The 20,145-nt window shown below is 44.7% G+C and overlaps 1 protein-coding gene across 7 annotated transcripts in view; it reads right to left on the bottom strand.

Moving 5' to 3' along the window:
- Nucleotides 1-11,732: 11,732 nt before the first annotated feature.
- The window catches only part of DPF2 (double PHD fingers 2), a 95,546-nt gene continuing 87,133 nt past the window's right edge, over nucleotides 11,733-20,145 (bottom strand). For 5 of the 7 annotated variants that reach the window (XM_063944861.1, XM_063944863.1, XM_063944864.1 and 2 more), the window contains 4 exons: nucleotides 15,865-15,993; nucleotides 13,715-13,827; nucleotides 13,325-13,406; nucleotides 11,733-13,183 (listed from right to left, as the gene is read on the bottom strand). In XM_063944861.1, coding sequence (XP_063800931.1) covers nucleotides 13,110-13,183; nucleotides 13,325-13,406; nucleotides 13,715-13,827; nucleotides 15,865-15,993 — 398 coding nt within the window. In that variant the 3' untranslated portion in view covers nucleotides 11,733-13,109. The remainder of the gene's footprint in view (nucleotides 13,184-13,324; nucleotides 13,407-13,714; nucleotides 13,828-15,864; nucleotides 15,994-20,145) is intronic. The other 2 variants (XM_063944862.1, XM_063944866.1) reach the window with 1 other exon arrangement.

The raw sequence follows: 20,145 nt of genomic DNA, 5'->3' as shown, positions 1-20,145 counted from the left end.
TCCTCAGCACACGGCGCCATTTTCTGTCACAGCTCCGCTGGTCAGAACGGCTCCCAGGTCTCTCCCCTGCACTGCACTACAGAAACAGGGTAAAACAGAGAGGGGGGGCACATTAATGGCTATATATATATATATTAAAGCAGCTATAAGGGAGCACTTAATATAAGGATATCCCTTGTATATATAGCGCTTTGTGGTGTGTGCTGGCAGACTCTCCCTCTGTCTCCCCAAAAGGGCTAGTGGGTCCTGTCTTCATTAGAGCATTCCCTGTGAGTTTGCGGTGTGTGTCGGTACGTGGTGTCGACATGTATGAGGACGATATTGGTGTGGAGGCGGAGCAATTGCCAAATATGCAGATGTCACCCCCCAGGGGGTCGACACCAGAATGGATGCCTTTATTTGTGGAATTACGTGATGGTTTATCTTCCCTTAAACAGTCAGTTGAGGACATGAGGCGGCCGGACAATCAATTAATGCCTGTCCAGGCGCCTCAAACACCGTCAGGGGCTGTAAAACGCCCTTTGCCTCAGTCGGTCGACACAGACCCAGACACGGGCACTGATTCCAGTGACGACGGTAGAAATTCAAACGTATTTTCCAGTAGGGCCACACGTTATATGATTTTGGCAATGAAGGAGACGTTACATTTAGCTGATACTACAGATACCGTAAAACAGGGTATTATGTATGGTGTGAAAAAACTACAAACAGTTTTTCCTGAATCAGAAGAATTAAATGACGTGTGTGATGAAGCGTGGGTTGCTCCTGATAAAAAGTTGATAATTTCAAAAAAGTTATTGGCATTATACCCTTTCCCGCCAGAGGTTAGGGCGCGCTGGGAAACACCCCCTAAGGTGGACAAGGCGCTCACACGCTTATCCAAACAAGTGGCGTTACCCTCTCCTGAGACGGCCGCACTTAAGGATCCATCAGATAGAAAGATGGAAGTTATTCAAAAGAATATATACACACATGCAGGTGTTATACTACGACCAGCTATAGCAACTGCCTGGATGTGCAGTGCTGGAGTAGTTTGGTCAGAATCCCTGATTGAAAATATTGATACCCTAGATAGGGACAATGTTTTACTGTCGTTAGAACAAATAAAGGATGCATTTATCTATATGCGTGATGCACAGAGGGATATTTGCACACTGGCATCTCGGGTGAGTGCTATGTCCATTTCAGCCAGAAGAGCCTTATGGACACGACAGTGGACAGGCGATGCGGATTCAAAACGTCACATGGAGGTTTTGCCGTATAAAGGGGAGGAGTTATTTGGAGTTGGTCTATCAGACTTGGTGGCCACGGCTACTGCCGGGAAATCCACTTTTTTACCTCAAGTCACTCCCCAACAGAGAAAGGCACCGACCTTTCAACCGCAGCCTTTTCGCTCCTACAAAAATAAGAGAGCAAAGGGTTTGTCGTACCTGCCACGAGGCAGAGGAAGAGGGAAGAGACACCAACAGGCAGCTCCTTCCCAGGAACAGAAGCCCTCCCCGGCTCCTGCAAAAACCTCAGCATGACGCTGGGGCCTCTCAAGCGGACTCGGGGACAGTGGGGGGCCGTCTCAAAAATTACAGCGCGCAGTGGGCTCACTCGCAGGTAGACCCCTGGATCCTGCAGATAATATCTCAGGGGTACAGGTTGGAATTAGAGACGGATCCTCCTCATCGTTTCCTGAAGTCTGCCTTACCAACCGTCTCTTCCGAAAGGGAGAGGGTGTTGGAAGCCATTCACAAGCTGTACGCTCAGCAGGTGATAGTCAAAGTACCCCTATTACAACAAGGAAAGGGGTATTATTCCACTCTATTTGTGGTACCGAAGCCGGATGGCTCGGTAAGGCCTATTCTAAATCTGAAGTCCTTGAACCTCTACATAAAAAAGTTCAAGTTCAAGATGGAGTCACTCAGAGCAGTGATAGCGAACCTGGAAGAAGGGGACTTTATGGTATCCTTGGACATCAAGGATGCGTATCTACACGTTCCGATTTACCCCGCACACCAGGGGTACCTCAGGTTCATTGTTCAAAACTGTCACTATCAGTTTCAGACGCTGCCGTTCGGATTGTCCACGGCGCCTCGGGTCTTTACCAAGGTAATGGCCGAGATGATGATTCTTCTTCGAAGAAAAGGCGTATTAGTTATCCCATACTTGGACGATCTCCTAATAAGGGCAAGGTCCAGAGAACAGCTGGAGACAGCTTTAGCACTATCTCAAGAGGTGCTAAGACAACACGGGTGGATTCTGAATATTCCAAAATCCCATTTAATCCCGACAACTCGTCTGCTGTTCCTAGGAATGATTCTGGACACGGTTCAGAAAAAGGTTTTCCTTCCAGAGGGAAAAGCCAAGGAGTTATCCGATCTGGTCAGGAACCTCCTAAAACCAGGAAAAGTGTCAGTACATCAATGCACAAGAGTCCTGGGAAAAATGGTGGCTTCTTACGAAGCAATTCCATTCGGCAGATTCCATGCAAGAATATTCCAAAGGGATCTGTTGGACAAATGGTCAGGGTCGCATCTGCAGATGCACCTGCGAATAACCCTGTCACCAAAGACAAGGGTGTCACTTCTGTGGTGGTTGCAGAAGGCTCACCTATTAGAAGGCCGCAGATTCGGCATTCAGGATTGGATCCTGGTGACCACGGACGCCAGCCTGAGAGGCTGGGGAGCAGTCACACAAGGAAGAAACTTCCAGGGAGTATGGACGAGTCTGGAAAAGTCTCTTCACATAAACATTCTGGAACTAAGAGCAATCTACAATGCTCTAAGCCAGGCGGAACTTCTCCTGCAAGGAAAGCCGGTGTTGATTCAGTCGGACAACATCACGGCGGTCGCCCATGTAAACAGGCAGGGCGGCACAAGAAGCAGGAGTGCAATGGCAGAAGCTGCCAAGATTCTTCGCTGGGCGGAGAATCACGTGATAGCACTGTCAGCAGTGTTCATCCCGGGCGTGGACAACTGGGAAGCAGACTTCCTCAGCAGACACGATCTTCATCCGGGAGAGTGGGGTCTACATCCAGAAGTCTTCAACATGTTAATAGACCGTTGGGAAAGACCAATTGTAGACATGATGGCGTCTCGCCTCAACAAGAAACTGGACAAATATTGCGCCAGGTCAAGAGATCCACAGGCAATAGCTGTGGACGCACTGGTAACTCCTTGGGTGTACCAGTCAGTGTATGTGTTTCCTCCTCTGCCGCTCATACCAAAGGTATTGAAGATCATACGGCAAAGAAGAGTAAGAACAATACTAGTGGTTCCGGATTGGCCGAGAAGGACTTGGTATCCGGAACTTCAAGAGATGCTCACGGACGAACCGTGGCCTCTACCTCTGAGAAGGGACCTGCTACAGCAGGGTCCCTGTCTTTTTCAAGACTTACCGCGGCTGCGTTTGACGGCATGGCGGTTGAACGCCAGATCCTAAAAGGGAAAGGCATTCCAGAAGAAGTCATTCCTACCTTGATTAAGGCACGGAAGGAAGTCACCGTGAAACATTATCACCGCATTTGGCGAAAATATGTAGCGTGGTGCGAGGATCGGAGGGTTCCGACGGAGGAATTCCAACTGGGTCGTTTCCTACATTTCCTGCAATCAGGATTATCTATGGGTCTCAAATTGGGATCCATTAAGGTTCAAATTTCGGCCCTGTCAATATTCTTCCAAAAAGAATTGGCCTCTGTCCCTGAGGTCCAGACTTTTGTCAAGGGAGTACTGCATATACAGCCTCCTGTGGTGCCTCCGGTGGCACCGTGGGATCTAAATGTAGTTTTAGATTTCCTCAAATCCCATTGGTTTGAACCATTGAAAAAGGTGGATTTGAAATATCTCACATTGAAAGTGACTATGTTACTAGCCCTGGCCTCTGCCAGGAGAGTATCTGAATTGGCGGCTTTATCTTATAAAAGTCCTTATCTAATCTTCCATTCGGATAGGGCAGAACTGCGGACTCGTCCGCATTTTCTCCCTAAAGTGGTATCAGCATTTCATCTGAACCAACCTATTGTGGTGCCTGCGGCCACTAGCGACTTGGAGGACTCCAAGTTGTTGGACGTTGTCAGAGCCTTAAAAATATACATTGCAAGGACGGCTGGAGTCAGAAAATCTGACTCGCTGTTTATATTGTATGCACCCAACAAGTTGGGCGCACCTGCTTCTAAGCAGTCGATTGCTCGTTGGATTTGTAACACAATTCAACTTGCACATTCTGTGGCAGGCCTGCCACAGCCTAAAACTGTAAAAGCCCACTCCACAAGGAAGGTGGTCTCATCTTGGGCGGCTGCCCGAGGGGTCTCGGCATTACAACTCTGCCGAGCAGCTACGTGGTCGGGGGAGAACACGTTTGTAAAATTTTACAAATTTGATACCCTGGCAAAGGAGGACCTGGAGTTCTCTCATTCGGTGCTGCAGAGTCATCCGCACTCTCCCGCCCGTTTGGGAGCTTTGGTATAATCCCCATGGTCCTTTCAGGAACCCCAGCATCCACTTAGGACGATAGAGAAAATAAGAATTTACTTACCGATAATTCTATTTCTCGGAGTCCGTAGTGGATGCTGGGCGCCCATCCCAAGTGCGGATTATCTGCAATACTTGTACATAGTTATTGTTAACTAATTCGGGTTATTGTTAAGGAGCCATCTTTAAGAGGCCCTTTCTGTTGTCATACTGTTAACTGGGTTTAGATCACAAGTTGTACGGTGTGATTGGTGTGGCTGGTATGAGTCTTACCCGGGATTCAAAATGCCTCCCTTATTGTGTATGCTCGTCCGGGCACAGTACCTAACTGGAGTCTGGAGGAGGGTCATAGGGGGAGGAGCCAGTGCACACCACCTGACCTAGTAAAGCTTTACTTTTTTGTGCCCTGTCTCCTGCGGAGCCGCTATCCCCCATGGTCCTTTCAGGAACCCCAGCATCCACTACGGACTCCGAGAAATAGAATTATCGGTAAGTAAATTCTTATTTTTATACTATATTTCAAGTTTATTTTTTTACTTGGGAATTGAGACTGTCAAAACAAACTTTACATGGGGGCCTCACATTCACACACCCCTACCTGGGGGTCGCCATGGGGGTGGTGCTGGGGTCCTTTTACCTTCTAGTTACTCCTACCAACTCATACCACCAGAACTATCCCTTACATTCTCTACATTTGAGGTCCATGCCATACGCCTCTTCCAACCAGTCCATCTTAGAGTTGCTGTCATTTATCGCCCCCTTGGCACTGCTTCCAAATTCATCGACAAAATTGTTTCCTGGCTCCCTCACTTCTGACATTCCCTCCATTATCCTAGGCGATTTCAACATCCCTATTGACATCCCCACACAATCCCCTGCCTCTAAACTCCTTAACCTCACCTCTTCACTTGGTCTCTCCCAGTAGACCTCCTCACCCTCCCATGTGAATGGGAGCTCACTGGATCTGGTCTTCACCGGCCGCTGTGATATTTCTGATTTTTCCAATTCCCCATTTCCCCTCTCTGACCACCACCTGCTCTCCTTTAACCTATCTCTCATGACTTCCCCCATCTCTACCTCCTAAGGCTACCATCACTAAGTGTAACATTGAAGCTATTGACACCACATCCTTTTCTCCGTTTGACTCACTTCTCTCTCCTATTCTCTCTCATGCCCTGAACAAGCCACTTCCACATACAATGCATCCCTTACTTCTGCTCTTGACTCTGTTGCTCCACCAACCAGTATTCACCCTCGCAAATTAACACCTCAAGCCTGGCACACCAAATGCACCAGATATCTGCAAAAATGCTCACGTACTGCTGAGCGACACTGGAGGTAATCACGCTCTAAGGCCGACTTCCTCCATTTCAAACTTATTCTCTCATCCTTCAGTGCTGCCCTTTCTCTTGCTAAACAGTCATACTTCAAGAACCTCATCTCATCCCAGTCTTCCAACCCCCGGCGCCTCTTTGCCACTCTCAACTCCTCTGCTTACCTCCACTTCGTCTCCCTTCCTCACACTCTGCTCGACTTTGCCACTTACTTCACATCCAAAATTGACTCCATACGTCATACCAGTCCATCAGTAACCAGCCGTCTCCCATCCCTTACCAACCCTCCCCATCCCTCGCACCTACTCTGACATCTTTCTCCCATGCATCTGGAGAGGAAGTCATGGCCCTCATTTGTTCCTGTCTCCTCACCACCTCCCCACATGAGGAAAAAGAAAATATATGGCTGCAAGGGCCACTTGTTTAATACTGTGTTTTGGAGAGACACTGTCTTTGGTTGCAGAAACTACAGGGCAGCCCTTTGGTGTAGTGGCGCGACACGCAAGGACAATTTTTTCAGCTTTGTTACCTCCACACATGACCCTATCCCCTCCTGCCTCCTCCGCTACCTCTCTCCTTCTGCTTGTTCCCATCTTTCCCACCTTCTCAATCTCTCCCTCTCATCAGGCACTGTCCCCTCTGTCTTCAAGCATGCACTCATCTCTCCTATTCTTAAAAAAACTACCTTTGATCCTAACACTTTCTCCAACTACCGACTCATCTCTCTCCTCCCTTTTGCCTCCAAACTCCTTGAGCGTATTGTCTACAACCGCCTTACTTCCTTTCTTTCCTCACACTCGCTGCTTGACCCATTCCAGTCTGGCTTCCGTCCTCTCCACTGAAATTGCCCTTACAAAAGTATGCAATGACCTCCATGCTTCTAAAGCTAAGGGCCACTACTCTCTACTTATTCTACTTGATCTCTCTGCTGCTTGACACTCCACTGCAAATCCTTCACTCCATTGGTCTGCGTGACACTGCCTTCTCTTGGCCGTCTTCCTACCTTTCTGACCGTTCATCCTCTGTCTCCTCTCATGACTCCACCTCCCCCTCACTTCCACTAACTGTAGGGGTACCCCAAGGTTCTGTCCTTGGTCCTCCTCTCTCTATACGTCCTCACTAGGTAAGCTCATTAGTTCTTTTGGTTTCCAATATCATCTCTATGCTGATGACACCCAAATCTATCTTTCCTCTCCAGACCTCTCCCCTGCTCTCCTCACTTGTATCTCCAACTGTCTCTCTGCTACCTCTTCCTGGATGTCCCAGTGCTTTCTTAAACTAAGACCGAGCTGATCATCTTCCCTCCCTCCCACATAACCACACCTCCTACAATCTCATTATCTATTGATGGCACTACTATCTCCTCTAGCCCCTAAGTGCACGGTCTTGGAATAATCCTTGACTCCTCCTTCAAACCACACATTCAGCACCTCTCACAAACCTGCCGTTTTCATCTAAAAAATATCTCCAGGATCAGACCCTTTCTGACCCAGGATGCTGCTACCAAGACTCTTATCCACTCACTGGTCATCTCCAGACTGGACTACTGTAATCTCCTCCTGACTGGCATTCCTGACAAATACCTCTCTCCACTCCAATCTATCCTCAATGCTGCTGCTCGGCTCATCTTCCTCACCAAACGCACTACGTCCACCTCTCCTCTTACTAGACCTTCACTGGCTCCCCATCCCTTTCAGAATCCATTTCAAGCTTCTCACACTCGCTTACAAAGCCCTCACACACTCCTCTCCCATCTACATCTCTGACCTTATCTCCCTTTACACCCCCACCCGTCCTCTTCGCTCTGCTAATGCACACCAACTCTCCTGCCTACGTGCTGCACCACTTCTCTGGAATTCCCTACCTCTCCCCCTCAGACTCTCCACCTCTCTACAAAACTTCAAACAGGCTCTTAAGACCCACTTCTTCACCAAACCCAGACAAATCTCATCCTAACGCTCTCTATGTACCCCAGGGATGGGGAACCTTCGGTCCTCCAGCTGTTATTGAACTACACATACCAGCATGCCTTGCTAGTTATGCTATTTGGCCATGCTAAAACTGTTGCAGGGCATGCTGGGATGTGTAGTTCAACAACAGCTGGAGGACCGAAGGTTCCCCAACCCTGATGTACCCCATCTGTGTCACCCGTCTGTCTACCCCTCCCCTTTAGAATGTAAGCTCTCATGAGCAGGTCCCTCTTCCCTCATGTGCTTAGCCTTTCTTTAATAATCTTCAACTGCACCAAATCCAGCAGTCTTCTGGCACCTGATACATCAGCAGATGACACTGGAATAAGTAACTATGTTTATTTACCCCGTACTTGTCCTATACTGTCATCAACTGTAAGTTGCTGTTTTCCTATTTGATTATTTGTTTATGTACTCTGTAATTGGGTGCAGCAGAACCCTTGTGCCAATAAAGGATAATAATAATACAGTAAATGTTCCAGCATCCATGACTAAGGTGGGGTATGCTTCTCTTGATCTCCTAAAAATAAATCTTTATATGCATGCTGTTTCTTGATAGACTGAGTTGGGATACGCTCCACGTTTTTGCTTAAAGATACCTTTATGTACACTTTTTACCCACGAACCTTGTGAGTATGGAACGCTGTTTTATTAGCCAACTATCGTCCGATAGCCTTGCTCCATACTGATGTAAAAATGTCTGCCAAGCTCATTGCTAATAGACTCAATCCCCTCCTACCCTAATAATTCGGGACCAGGTAGGATCTGTACAGGAACGGCAAACACCAGATAAGACGGATTATGAATATTATTGATGATTTCTCTGCTTCAAGCTAATCAGTTATCATTGGATGCCGAAAGGGCATTCAACAGGTTCCACTGGGGCTCTCTTAGTACAGTCCTTAGCAAATTTCGGTTTAGTGGTATTGCCTTGTATGCCATTATTGCCCTATATTCTAATCCCTCGGCCAAGATACTCACTAACAGTATGCTTTCTATTTTGTTTTCCATATCGAATGGCACTCACCAAGGGTGCCCACTATCTCCCTTAGAAGAGGCCATCAGAATTCATCCCAATATTCAAGGCCCTATTCTATATGGAGTTTGATATAAAGTATGCATATTTGCTGACAACGTTCTTCTAACCCTTACCAACAAATCCTCAACTTTACTGCATCTTTATGAGGTGTTTGAGCTTTATTCTAACATCTTATTATAAGCCTAATAGCTCAAAGATGGAGGCCTTACAGCTCCATTTTCGCCCAGACCTCCTCCAGAACCTTCAAGCCGAGTATTCCTATGTTTGTCACCCCCCCACCCCCCTCCGATTTGATTTTACACAACTATCTCCCTCTTATCTCAGATAACCAAACTGATGTCTGACTGGATGTATGTCTCATTGATGGGTCGTATGCTGCACTGAAAATGGTCCTAGTTCCCAAATTACTTTATTTAGATCCATACCCGTACTTGTACCCGAGAACCTTTTACGTAATTTTCGCACCACTTTTCTCAAATACATATAAAATGGTAAAAGGCGCAGGTTGGCCTACAGTACTCTGACACTGCCTAAACTGGACAGAGGATTAGCGCTCCCTGATTTATGTTGTGACCAACTGGAGAGTTTTTTCTTACAGATTCTACTGGAATGCAGTATGAAATCGGTTCCTTTGACAGATGTTTTATGGCTACCGCATTTTGCAGCCATTCCTTCTGCAGCACAATCATCAGTGGTCAGGGCTTCTTGTACATTGAGGCTGGAACTGGTCTCCCGAGGTCTCTCCCCCCTCAGTTGACTTTTATTTGGTGGAAGTGACATCTTATTCCACATTTTAGGTTTGATACATGGATAAGGGTAGCCCTTTCCTTGTCAGAGGCCACATCATCAGGTGTACTGATGTACTTTACGCAATTACTGTCATAGTATTCTATAAATACCTCCAACTCCGGCATTGGTTATTTAGCTTTACCAAGTTCCCACATATGTTTTTCATAATACCTTCAGCCATGGCACTCTGATATAACTGGGTAAAGGGGGCATTACTAGGTGGTATAATTTCCTGATTCAGGTTCAGAAATCTCATCAATTTTCATCTATAGTGAAATGGGAGGCTGACCTTTCCAGCTCCCTCCCTAAGGAGGAGTGGAACAAAGTCATTCCAGTCCTGTTTTGACTGTCTAAAAGGCATATCCCACACAGAACACTTCTATAAAATCTGTCGCTTGTACTTGACACTGGTTTTGCTTTATGACATCTGGCCATCCATGTTCAACTTGTGTTGGCTTAACTGTGGACCGGTGGGTTCCCTACTGCATATCTTTTGGTCCTGCCCAGCACTGTCGGGCCTTTGGGCATCAGTCTTTTCTCTGAAATGTAAGGTTCTCGACACACTCATATCTCTTCGCACTCACTACTAGCGTTGTTTCATGTGCATCATGGAAACTTCCATATGAACTTTTGATTGAATATTGGCCATCTAGACTACCATGCTCTTAGACAGGGCAGTCCCGTAAGCTGGCGTTATGATCGGCACGAGTCACTGGCCGTTGAGTCTTGCGTTTTGTTTTTTTGTTAGGTATCACGCCCTTACTATAAGCTTGTTTAACCATTTGTGGTTCATCACTGTGTTAACCACCCTGTTTCTTATATTGTTGAGTTTATATATAAATTTTTATGTTACATCTTCACTTTATACTGGACAATCTTCCATTTTGTCAGCATAGCCATATGATATTTCAGGACTTTTTCATGACTGTGTGGTATACCACTGTTTATAATTTGTGTAACAAGTCTCCCTTTTTTATTGCATTTTTCTTTGTCTTGCCCTCCCGTTATATTCCTGATTTCAATTGAACAAACTTCAATAAAAATTGATAAAAAAAAAAAAAAAAAAAAGCCTTAAAAACAGCATTTTTTGTTACTACCAACATCCACAAATAGTGGCATGAACATAATTTTAAATGCATTTTCTCCTAGCCACTTCCTTCCCATATTAAGTAAAACAGATAAATCCACCGATTAAATTTTCATTTTGGGATTTCTTTTAACAAACTGCAGTGGAAAAAGAAATATAGAAAAGCAGCACAGTGCATTTCTGTCTTAATAAAGTAAAGCTATACCAGATTAAAAAATGACCTGTTTTCGTGTAACTTAATAACTCTAGGATTCTAGGATATTAAAACAAGCTATATATATAAATAATATAATCCAGGTAAATCCTCATCCCTACTGGACATTGCAATCTCCTTGTGTGCTACCATGTTTAGTGTTCTCCATGCCTGCTGCCAGATTAATTCCTGGCTCTACCTTCGGTAAGTAGGTTCCAAAATGTAAAGAAAATCGCCACAAAACTGTGTCAGTCTTGTAGAACTTATATTTTGAGTAACGTGTAATCATGCAAATACGGTTATGTTGCTATCATTTTCTTAAGATGTTCCAATCAGGCACTTTTGAGCTGTTTATGCAGCTATTCCAGACTTGCATATCATAATGAAAGTGAAACACTGAAGCTATGTCAGATGAAAGCACTCACTCCAAATTAGCTTGTCATAATGCGCTAATACATTACTTCTGTATTAACCATTGGAAAGGATCTTCAAAACCACTTTCAACTGAATTTATTAGAGAAAAAAAATATATATATATATATCAGTCAAAGGCAAATACCCTACAGCAGCCATACATGTATACTGTCAATTGTTCCTTTTTTTGCCACCTATAAACATAGGTAGTTTTGGGACCGCTCTTAGGAAGCTTATTACTCCGACCACCCAATCAATGCCATTGCCTTCATCTCTCAGCATTGTAGTCATGTGGTTGTCAGCAGCATGTTATTCTGAGACATGCAGGAAAACATAGTTCTAATATACAAAAAATGCACTAGAAGGACTAGTCATTAACATAAATGTGGCACATTCGATATAAAATTGGATAAAGAAAAAAAAATTAAAAAAGAAGAAAATACTCCATATTTCCACAATAGATTCCCTTTATTTCTGTGGTGTGCTGTGATGGGCCTAATGTGACATTGCCCGCTAAGAGTCCAGGGACTTGTGCTACAAGCCACTTCTTTTGGTGAACATGCAATATGAAGTAACATTTATCAAAGACGTTGACAGGATATGGCAATTTGGCAAACATTATGTCCACTAAGCAAAATAAATGTCTAGTGTACTAAATACATTGTGATTATTTCAAGTAATTGTTTCTATACTACAGTAATATCTGTGTAAAGATATGAGACCATAGAACTAATTGGCCACCAGCCACTTCCCCTTCAGTCCGGGTATCTAAAAAAATATATATATGTATACACTAGAAAAATAATGGATATTAAAACATCTTTAAACTTTGAAAGTGTTGTAGGTTCCAGGTACCAGAGATGCAGCAATTACAGTAGTGGAGAGCAGGTTCTTTGGGAAGGGCCAACAACTTTTGATATCATTGATAAATCTGTTGCAGAAAATTGCACACAAATATTTCACTACTGAAATACACACCAGTTTACCCCAAGGAAGAAGAAACACCATATGGGATATTTGCAAGCTACTGATCATCCTGCATAGCTATACAATAAGTGTAACAGTGTATACATCTGCGCGCGCAGGTGTGGATGTGTCCATAAATGAATGTTAAAAAATATCTATATACCTCTAAGCGTAGGGTCACAAACAGCGGCCAAGCGGGTCCTGTTCTTGGCCGGGAAGGGGGTTCTGTGTGCACACAGATCCTGTTCAGCAAGATCCCGCAGAACAGAATCCGGCCAGTGACCCACAGGATTTCAAAAGCACAGTGAAATGTATGCGCTCACCTTGAAATCCCGTTGTCCTGCCATCCGGCTCAACCGCAGTATGCTGCAGTTGGATCCGGTGGCGACGGGACTGTCGCACGTGTGGGCGCCTGCATAGTCCGCTTGTGGCCAAGCAGGTCCTGCTGAACAGGACCCGCTTGGCCGCTATGTGTGGCCCAACACTAACACTAGAACTCTGGTAAACCAGAGTACAACCAGTCTTCATTTAAAGAAGTTCCTAATACTTATATTTTCTGTAGCATGTCAATCATAAGATAAACCTCCAGCAGGTAGAATGTCCATTTAGAGAAAACTGTGTTCGGTCTACTACTAAACCATTACACGTTGTCAAAGAATAAGACTGCCAAATGACACACTGTGCATATTTATGCATGTATGTTCTTATATGTATACATCATTTGAGAATAGAGCAATATATATATATATATGTATATATAAAAAACAAACAAAAAAAAAGTTTTATTCCGTAAGGGGTTGAATGATCAGGTAATCTGGGTCTGTCATGTCCCTCACCCTGTATAGACTATAAGGAAACTGTCAGGAATTCTGGTTCTGGAAAATTGAAGCCTTGTCCTTAAGAAGATCCAGGCACAAGTGACAACTCCAACTTCCTATGGTACAAAAAGGAAAAGATCACTGAGAAATCAAAGAAAAGAAAACGACACTAATTCGAAAGCAAACATAACATATTTAGGGGGGAACAAAAACTATGTATAGCCAGGGAGAAGAGATAGGGAAACATTGTCACATACCCTCGGGTGGCTCAGCCATGGGTGGAGACAGGCAGTACATGTGATATCCACGGTCACAGTCATCACAAAACAGCAACTGATCCTACGGAAACAGGGAGCTCAGAACACTTGTGGGAATGGGAAAAGTACACGGTGTCTGGAGACACTGGGGCTACAGAATGGATGAATGAAATGGGCACATTACAACACATGTAGCAAAGGAAACTATAAAGAGCACTGGCCCTGAGAACTCTTAAGAAAAAGCAAATTAAGGCACAGGCTCTTTATGCAGGCACTGTATCAGCAAGTTTTACCTGGAATGGTAGTACAGAAGCTGTTGTCGGCATGGTGATGTATAGAAAGTTCAAGTGGCTGCAAATGTTGCATAGAATACAGCTATAATTTACTCACATCATTTTCAGACGTCCCACAGATGTTGCAACACTTGCACTCAATACATTGCCAGCGATAAGTCTTCACTGCAGCCATCATCACCGGCGTGAACTGCAAACAGGAAGGGTGTCCTATGACCGCAAGAAAAATGGGGCTCAGAGTGGAGTCTGAATATTTGTATGGTTCCAAATATCTTATGTTGTCACATCCTTGACATAGTATTACAAGGGTGTGGTTACATAATGGATTCTGGACTACGGGTGACTCTATACTGCTAATATTTTAATATGAGCATCAAATTCTACTCTAAGGGGAATGTCTTCTTTTCTTTTTTGGAAGTAGGACATTAACCTAACAGCAAAAAAAGGAGACAGGTAGAGAAGCCTGGCAGCAACTAACATTCATCTGTTGTGTTATTCCAAGGTATAAAACACTTCTGAAACGCACATGTCCAGCATGAACCATGATAAAGTTGCCATAAACGCACGGACACTTCTGGGATTGAGTTCTAGCAATGTGTATAGGAAAATGTACTTGACATGCCTAGTATTGGTTTGGTGACATGACGACTTGGTACTTGTGGGAGGGAGAAGAGAAATGGTAGGGAAAAAAAAAAAATAAAACAATTAAGAGTAATGTCTTGTCTTCACATACAGATCATGCTGAATCGCAAACAAACCGAGGACTTAAAACACCATAACCATCACCCAAATGACAAGTTAGAGCAGTGTTCTGTAACCAGTTTTTCCATTGACGAGATCTACTTATACCTTATGTATTCTGCTCCTCTCAATAAGGATTATTGCCCAATTTTATATCACAGATTCATCAGTGTTGCAAAACAAGTATGTCCGTATAATACGACATATGATCTGATGTTACTACAATACTCACAGTAAGGAAATACACAGTTTATTCTATGGGGAAGATTAGCTGACTAGAGTACCTTAAATAGCATTACATTCCTGCTCATGAATCCTCTATGTCGTGTTCTAACTATAAAGGAGCTCCACATTAACTATAAAGTAATTATGAAAACCATTTAAATGTGCAACAAAAGTACTACAATGCCAAGAAGGCTGGTTCTAGTCCAAACAAGCATGCAAGGATTAAAATGTAAGTTCTCTTATGTAATAAGGCCTATGCTTCTGCCACTTGAGTGTACAGAGGAAGTCCCCATGGAACACTGCTGTACGAAGACAAAAGCAGCTAAGGCAGGCTCCTATTTTTCTACACGATGATCCAAGCTCCTCTTTTTTAAAGTCTATGTAAATCTCCCAGAAATATTTAGGATGTTATAAAAGGAGGATAAACTGCGTTGATGCGGTATTATATTTCTCTAAATGTTTTAAAAGATAATTTTTTTCCCTAAATCATTCAGGGGTTGCTAACTGAAGGTTGCCATATTTCTGTGTAAATTCATCACATAAGTAGTCATCAACATCGCTTAGTAAACTTAACAGCAATATAGGCTTTAACATGCAATTTGTATGTCATTTAAAACGTAAATGAATTAAAAAAAAAAAAAAAAATTATGATTTGACCTCAATATATACAGAACAGTGTGAGCAACAAAGCAATGATCACAGCAGCCTCCAACCAACAAATGCAGAAGTTCTGGAATGGACGCAAGTCAGTATAAACAAAATGTATCGCTAATTTCTTTCTTGTTCTGGGTTTAAACCTACTTTAAACACGAGGACTTTCAATTTCATAACAAAAACATAAACCCACAAAGATTTCCTTTATACAGACTGCTCTATTGTATTGAATTCACATTTATTTGCATAGTTCTATCAGTTTGCATTTCATTATCAAACTAGCAGACATTTGGTGTTTTTGAAATCATTGATTTTACAGTTTCAGGTTATTTTATTGCACCACAAAATAATTTTTTCTTTTTATATATATTAACCATTTTTCTTTACAATTGTCAACTCTTTCTAACAAGGAGAGGCAATAGGAATAACACTAGTTAGAAGGTGGGGGAAGCGGAGAGCATGCGTTTCACCCAACGGATGGGACAGTTTGCTAAAATGTAAACTTGCAGAAAGCTTATGCCACCCATCCATCTTGGACACCAGGAAAATGCTGTGCTCTAACACACTGTGGGATTCGCACTGCTGTAGGTGCTCAGTATATCACCCTCTTTCCCCTGCCTCTCATACCCGAGCGACCGCAGTCTGAGCAAGATACCAGATCTTCTGCCTGGTTTGTTTTCTTGTTGATCTTTGAGTCTCCAAGGCAGAAGTCACAGTAATTGTTGGGCAATGCAATACCGTCTGGACCCTTCTTTGCTAGATTGAAAAACGAGACAGAAAAAAGAATAATGAAGAGATATAAACACAAGAACTCAGAGGTAGAAAGGGGCTAGAAATAAAAAGATTGAGGACTCATTCATATTTTGCAAGCAGAAGAAAAATGGTTTGAAGTCAAGCAAGCATCAGGTCAATCAGCTCCTGCAGGTCAGTCAGACAATAGCGAGAGCTGTGTGAATAGTAGGGATGTGCAGACAACGCATGCGTGGTTTCCAAAGCCCTCTGCAATCATCACATTGTGGGGGCGATTCAACTTTTAACAGGGTAATATTTATTTTTACGGCTCAAGTCGCACCCAAAGAGATCGGGTTTAGCTGCGTAGAGCATCTCAACTAATGGCCGGGACTCAACAAGTGCTGTTTGGGAGCCCAAACAACCAACTTTTCACACATTTCAGCGCGCCAACTATGGAGGCTGCGTGATGAAACATGTCCCCTGATGCTATTAACGTTCAAACGGAGCAACAATTTAATCACTGTGTCGGGCGTTATCTAGGGCAGCCACAGAGAGAAAAGGAGAGTTATGGTAGACTTCCCATTGTTAACTCTCTTTCTGCGAGGTACATTGGGTTCCACAGGGAAGCATCGGGTGTTGAGTGGATCTTGATCCAGAGGCACCAACAGGCTAAAGCTTTCAGCTGTCCCATGATGCATTGGGGCCTCCTCTATAACCCCACCTCCAGGCACTGTGAGCTCAGTTTCGTAAACCAATACAGGAGCAGGTGAGAGAGAAGGCAGATTTTAGTCACATAGAACCACATTCTCACGACAGGAGAAGGTACCAGAGACTAATGCCATACATACCCATAGAAGCCAGGTGCGTCAGGGAGGGCGCCCTGTGGAACCCAATGTATCTCGCAGAAAGAGTTAACGGTGGTAAGTCTACCATAACATTCCTTTTCTGCAGCAGGTTACATTGGTTTCCACAGGGAAACATCGGGGATGTCCTAAAGCAGTTCCTCAAGGGACGGGACGCGCCATATCAGGTATGAGAACCCAGTGTCCAAAGAAAGCATCCTGGGAGGCGGAAGTATCAAAGGCATAGAACCTAATAGACGTATTTACAGACAAGCAGCCGCCTTGTACAATTGTTCTGTGGACGCGCCACGGCGAGCCCCCCCACGAAGGTCCAACAGACAGACTAGAATGGCCATTAATAGCAGCAGGAGCTGGGAGACCAGCCTGCACATAAGCTTGTGCAATCACCATTCTGATCCATCTGGCCAAGGTTTGCTTATTCGCAGGCCAGCCACATTTGTGAAAACAAAATGGGAAACTAAACTCCTGATAGAGGCAGACCTCTCCACATATATACGGAGACCCGTACCACATCCAAAGACCGCTCTTTGGAAGAGATAAAGGTCGGAACCACAATCTCTTGGTTAAGGTGAAAAGATGACACCACCTTAGGTAAATAACCTGGGCGAGTTCTAAGAACTGCTCAGTCACGATGAAATATCAGAAAGAGCTGACGACAGGACAAAGCGCCTAGGTTCGACACCCTTCTGGCAGAGGCAATAGCAAGTAAGAACAGGACCTTTGCTGTAAGCCATCCATTTATAGAACACTGACTCGAGGTTCAAATGGAGACTCTTGTAGGGCATTCAGGACAACCGACAAATCCCATGGAGCCACAGGAGGGACATAAGGAGGTTGAATCCGCAATACACCCTAAGTGAAGGTATGAACGTCAGGTATAGACGCAATTTTTCTCTGAAACCACACCGACAAGGCAGATATGTGAACCGACGAAGGCCCAAGTCCAGGCCTTGGTGCAGGAAAGCCAGGATTCTGGACGTCTTGAATCTGTGAACATCATAGTTCTTATCAGCACACCAGGTGAAATAATTCCAGACTGTGTAACAGATCCAGGCAGATGCCGGTTTGCGGGCCTTCAACATAGTTTGGATGACTGCCTCAGATAATCCTTATGCCCTTAGGAGTAAAGCTACAAGAGCCACGCCGTCACAATGAAATATTAGAAAGGGTGGACGACAGAACAATGCGCCCAAGTCTGACACCATTCTTGCAGAGGCAATAGCCAGTAAAAACAAGACCTTAGCCGTGAGCCATTTAAGGTCCAGTGTCTCAAGTGGGTCAAATGGAGATTCCTGCAGGGCATTCTGGACAACATGGAGCCACAGAAGGGACATAGGGAGACTGAATCCGTAAGACACCCTGAGTGAATGTATGAACGTCAGGTATAGATGCAATTTTTCTCTGAAACCATACCGATAAAGGCAGAAATGTGAACCTTGAGGAAGCCCAGACGAAGGCCTAGTCCAGGACTCTATACAGGAAAAAATAAATAAATAAATAAATAAAATAAAAAAAGACGGAATTCTGGAAGTTCTGAATCTGTATGCATCATAATTCTTATCAGCACACCAGGTGAAGAATTCCAGACACTGTAATAAAACCAAGCAGATTCCGGTTTGCAGGCTTTTAACATAGTTTGGATGATCGCCTCAGAGAATTCATTGGCTCTCAGGAGTGATGCCTCAAGAGCCACGCCGTCCAAGCCGGTCTGGCCAGGTCCGGATAAAGACTAGGGCCCTGTACAAGGAGGTCTGGGAGCTGAGGAAGTAGAAGAGAACGCTCTGTAGATGGACCCTGCAGGTCTGAGAACCAATGCCGTCTGGGCCACACTGAAATGACTAGAAGTAGAAATCCTCCTTGATTGCGTGACACTGGTGGGAACACGTAGGGCAGCAAAAAGTTCCATGGAATTGCCAGTGTGTCCACGAACGCCGCTTGAGGATCCCTGGTCCTTGATCCAAAGACCGGAACCTTGTGATTGTGTCGAGACGCCATCAGGTCTACGTCTAGTAGGCCCCACTTGTCCACTAGGAGTTGAACATCTTCTGGATAAAGACACCACTCTCCGGCGTGCACGTCCTGGCGACTGAGGAAGTCCACTTCCCAGTTTAGGACGCACGGAATGAACACTGACGATATTGCTGGTAGCTGGTGTTCAGCCCAACGAAGGATTTTTGACACTTCCATCATAGCCATGCGGCTTTCAGTGCCGCCTTGATGGTTTATGTATGCCACCGTAGTGGCATTGTCTGACCATACTTGAACCGGCCTGTTCTGTACCACAGGCAGGGCGAGAGTTAATGCATTGAACACCACCAGCAACTCCAGAATGTTTATTGGATGGAGTGACTCCTCCTTGGTCCAGCGACCCTGAAAAAGAGTGTTGTTCCATCACAGCACCCAATCCCTTCAGACTGGCGTCCGTTGTCAGCAGGACCCAATCGGGGATCCAGAAGGGACGGCCCCTGCTGGTCCTGTAGCCACCAAGTCAGCGACAGACGAACCTCCGGAGTCAAAGTGATCATGTGAGATCTGATCCGATGAGGCAGGCCATTCCACTTGGAAAGGATTAACCTCTCCAGAGGGAGAGAATGAAATTGAGCGTACGCTACCATATTAAATGCCGACACCATCAGGCCAAGTACTTGCATCGCCGAGTGTATCGACACTCTGGGGCGACAAAGGAAGCATCTTATTCTGTCTTGAAGTCTCAGGACTTTTTCTGGAGACAGAAACAGTCATTGACAGTGGGTGTCCTGGAGTGACCCCCAGGTGCACCATACTCTTAGCTGGGACCAGCGAGGATTTCTTCCAATTGATGAGCCATCTGTGGGCTTGTAGGAAGTTTACCATTAGTTCTAGATGACTGAGGACATCGTGGGAGTTTTCCAGAATCAGCAAGTCGTCCAGATATGGCAATATCCTGACTCCCTGGCTACGGAGATGGGTCATTACGGCCATGACCTTGGTGAAGATCCGTGGAGCCGTAGCCAGTCCAAATGGCAGAGCCTAGAACGGATAGTGGAGGTTGCCAATAGCAAACCACAGATACTGCTGATGTGACATGGCAACAGGTATATGCAGGTACTCATCCTGTATATCCAGGGATACCATATAGTCTGCGGAGTCCATAGCTAGTATAATTGAGTGCAGTGTTTCCATACGGAACTTGGTCACTATCACAAACTTGTTCAGTGATTTGAGGTTGAGTATACGCCGGAAAGACCCATTGGGTTTCTGAACTAGAAACAGGGTCGAGTAGTAACCTGGGACAGAGGAACCGGCATTACCACTCCTGTATTCATGAGAGATC

The sequence above is a fragment of the Pseudophryne corroboree genome, chromosome 11 (genome assembly GCF_028390025.1).
Source record: "Pseudophryne corroboree isolate aPseCor3 chromosome 11, aPseCor3.hap2, whole genome shotgun sequence".
In the NCBI taxonomy this organism is placed as follows: Eukaryota; Metazoa; Chordata; class Amphibia; order Anura; family Myobatrachidae; genus Pseudophryne; species Pseudophryne corroboree.
The sequence above is the reverse complement of the archived record's forward strand: the minus strand, read 5'-3'. Positions and strand labels throughout refer to the sequence as shown.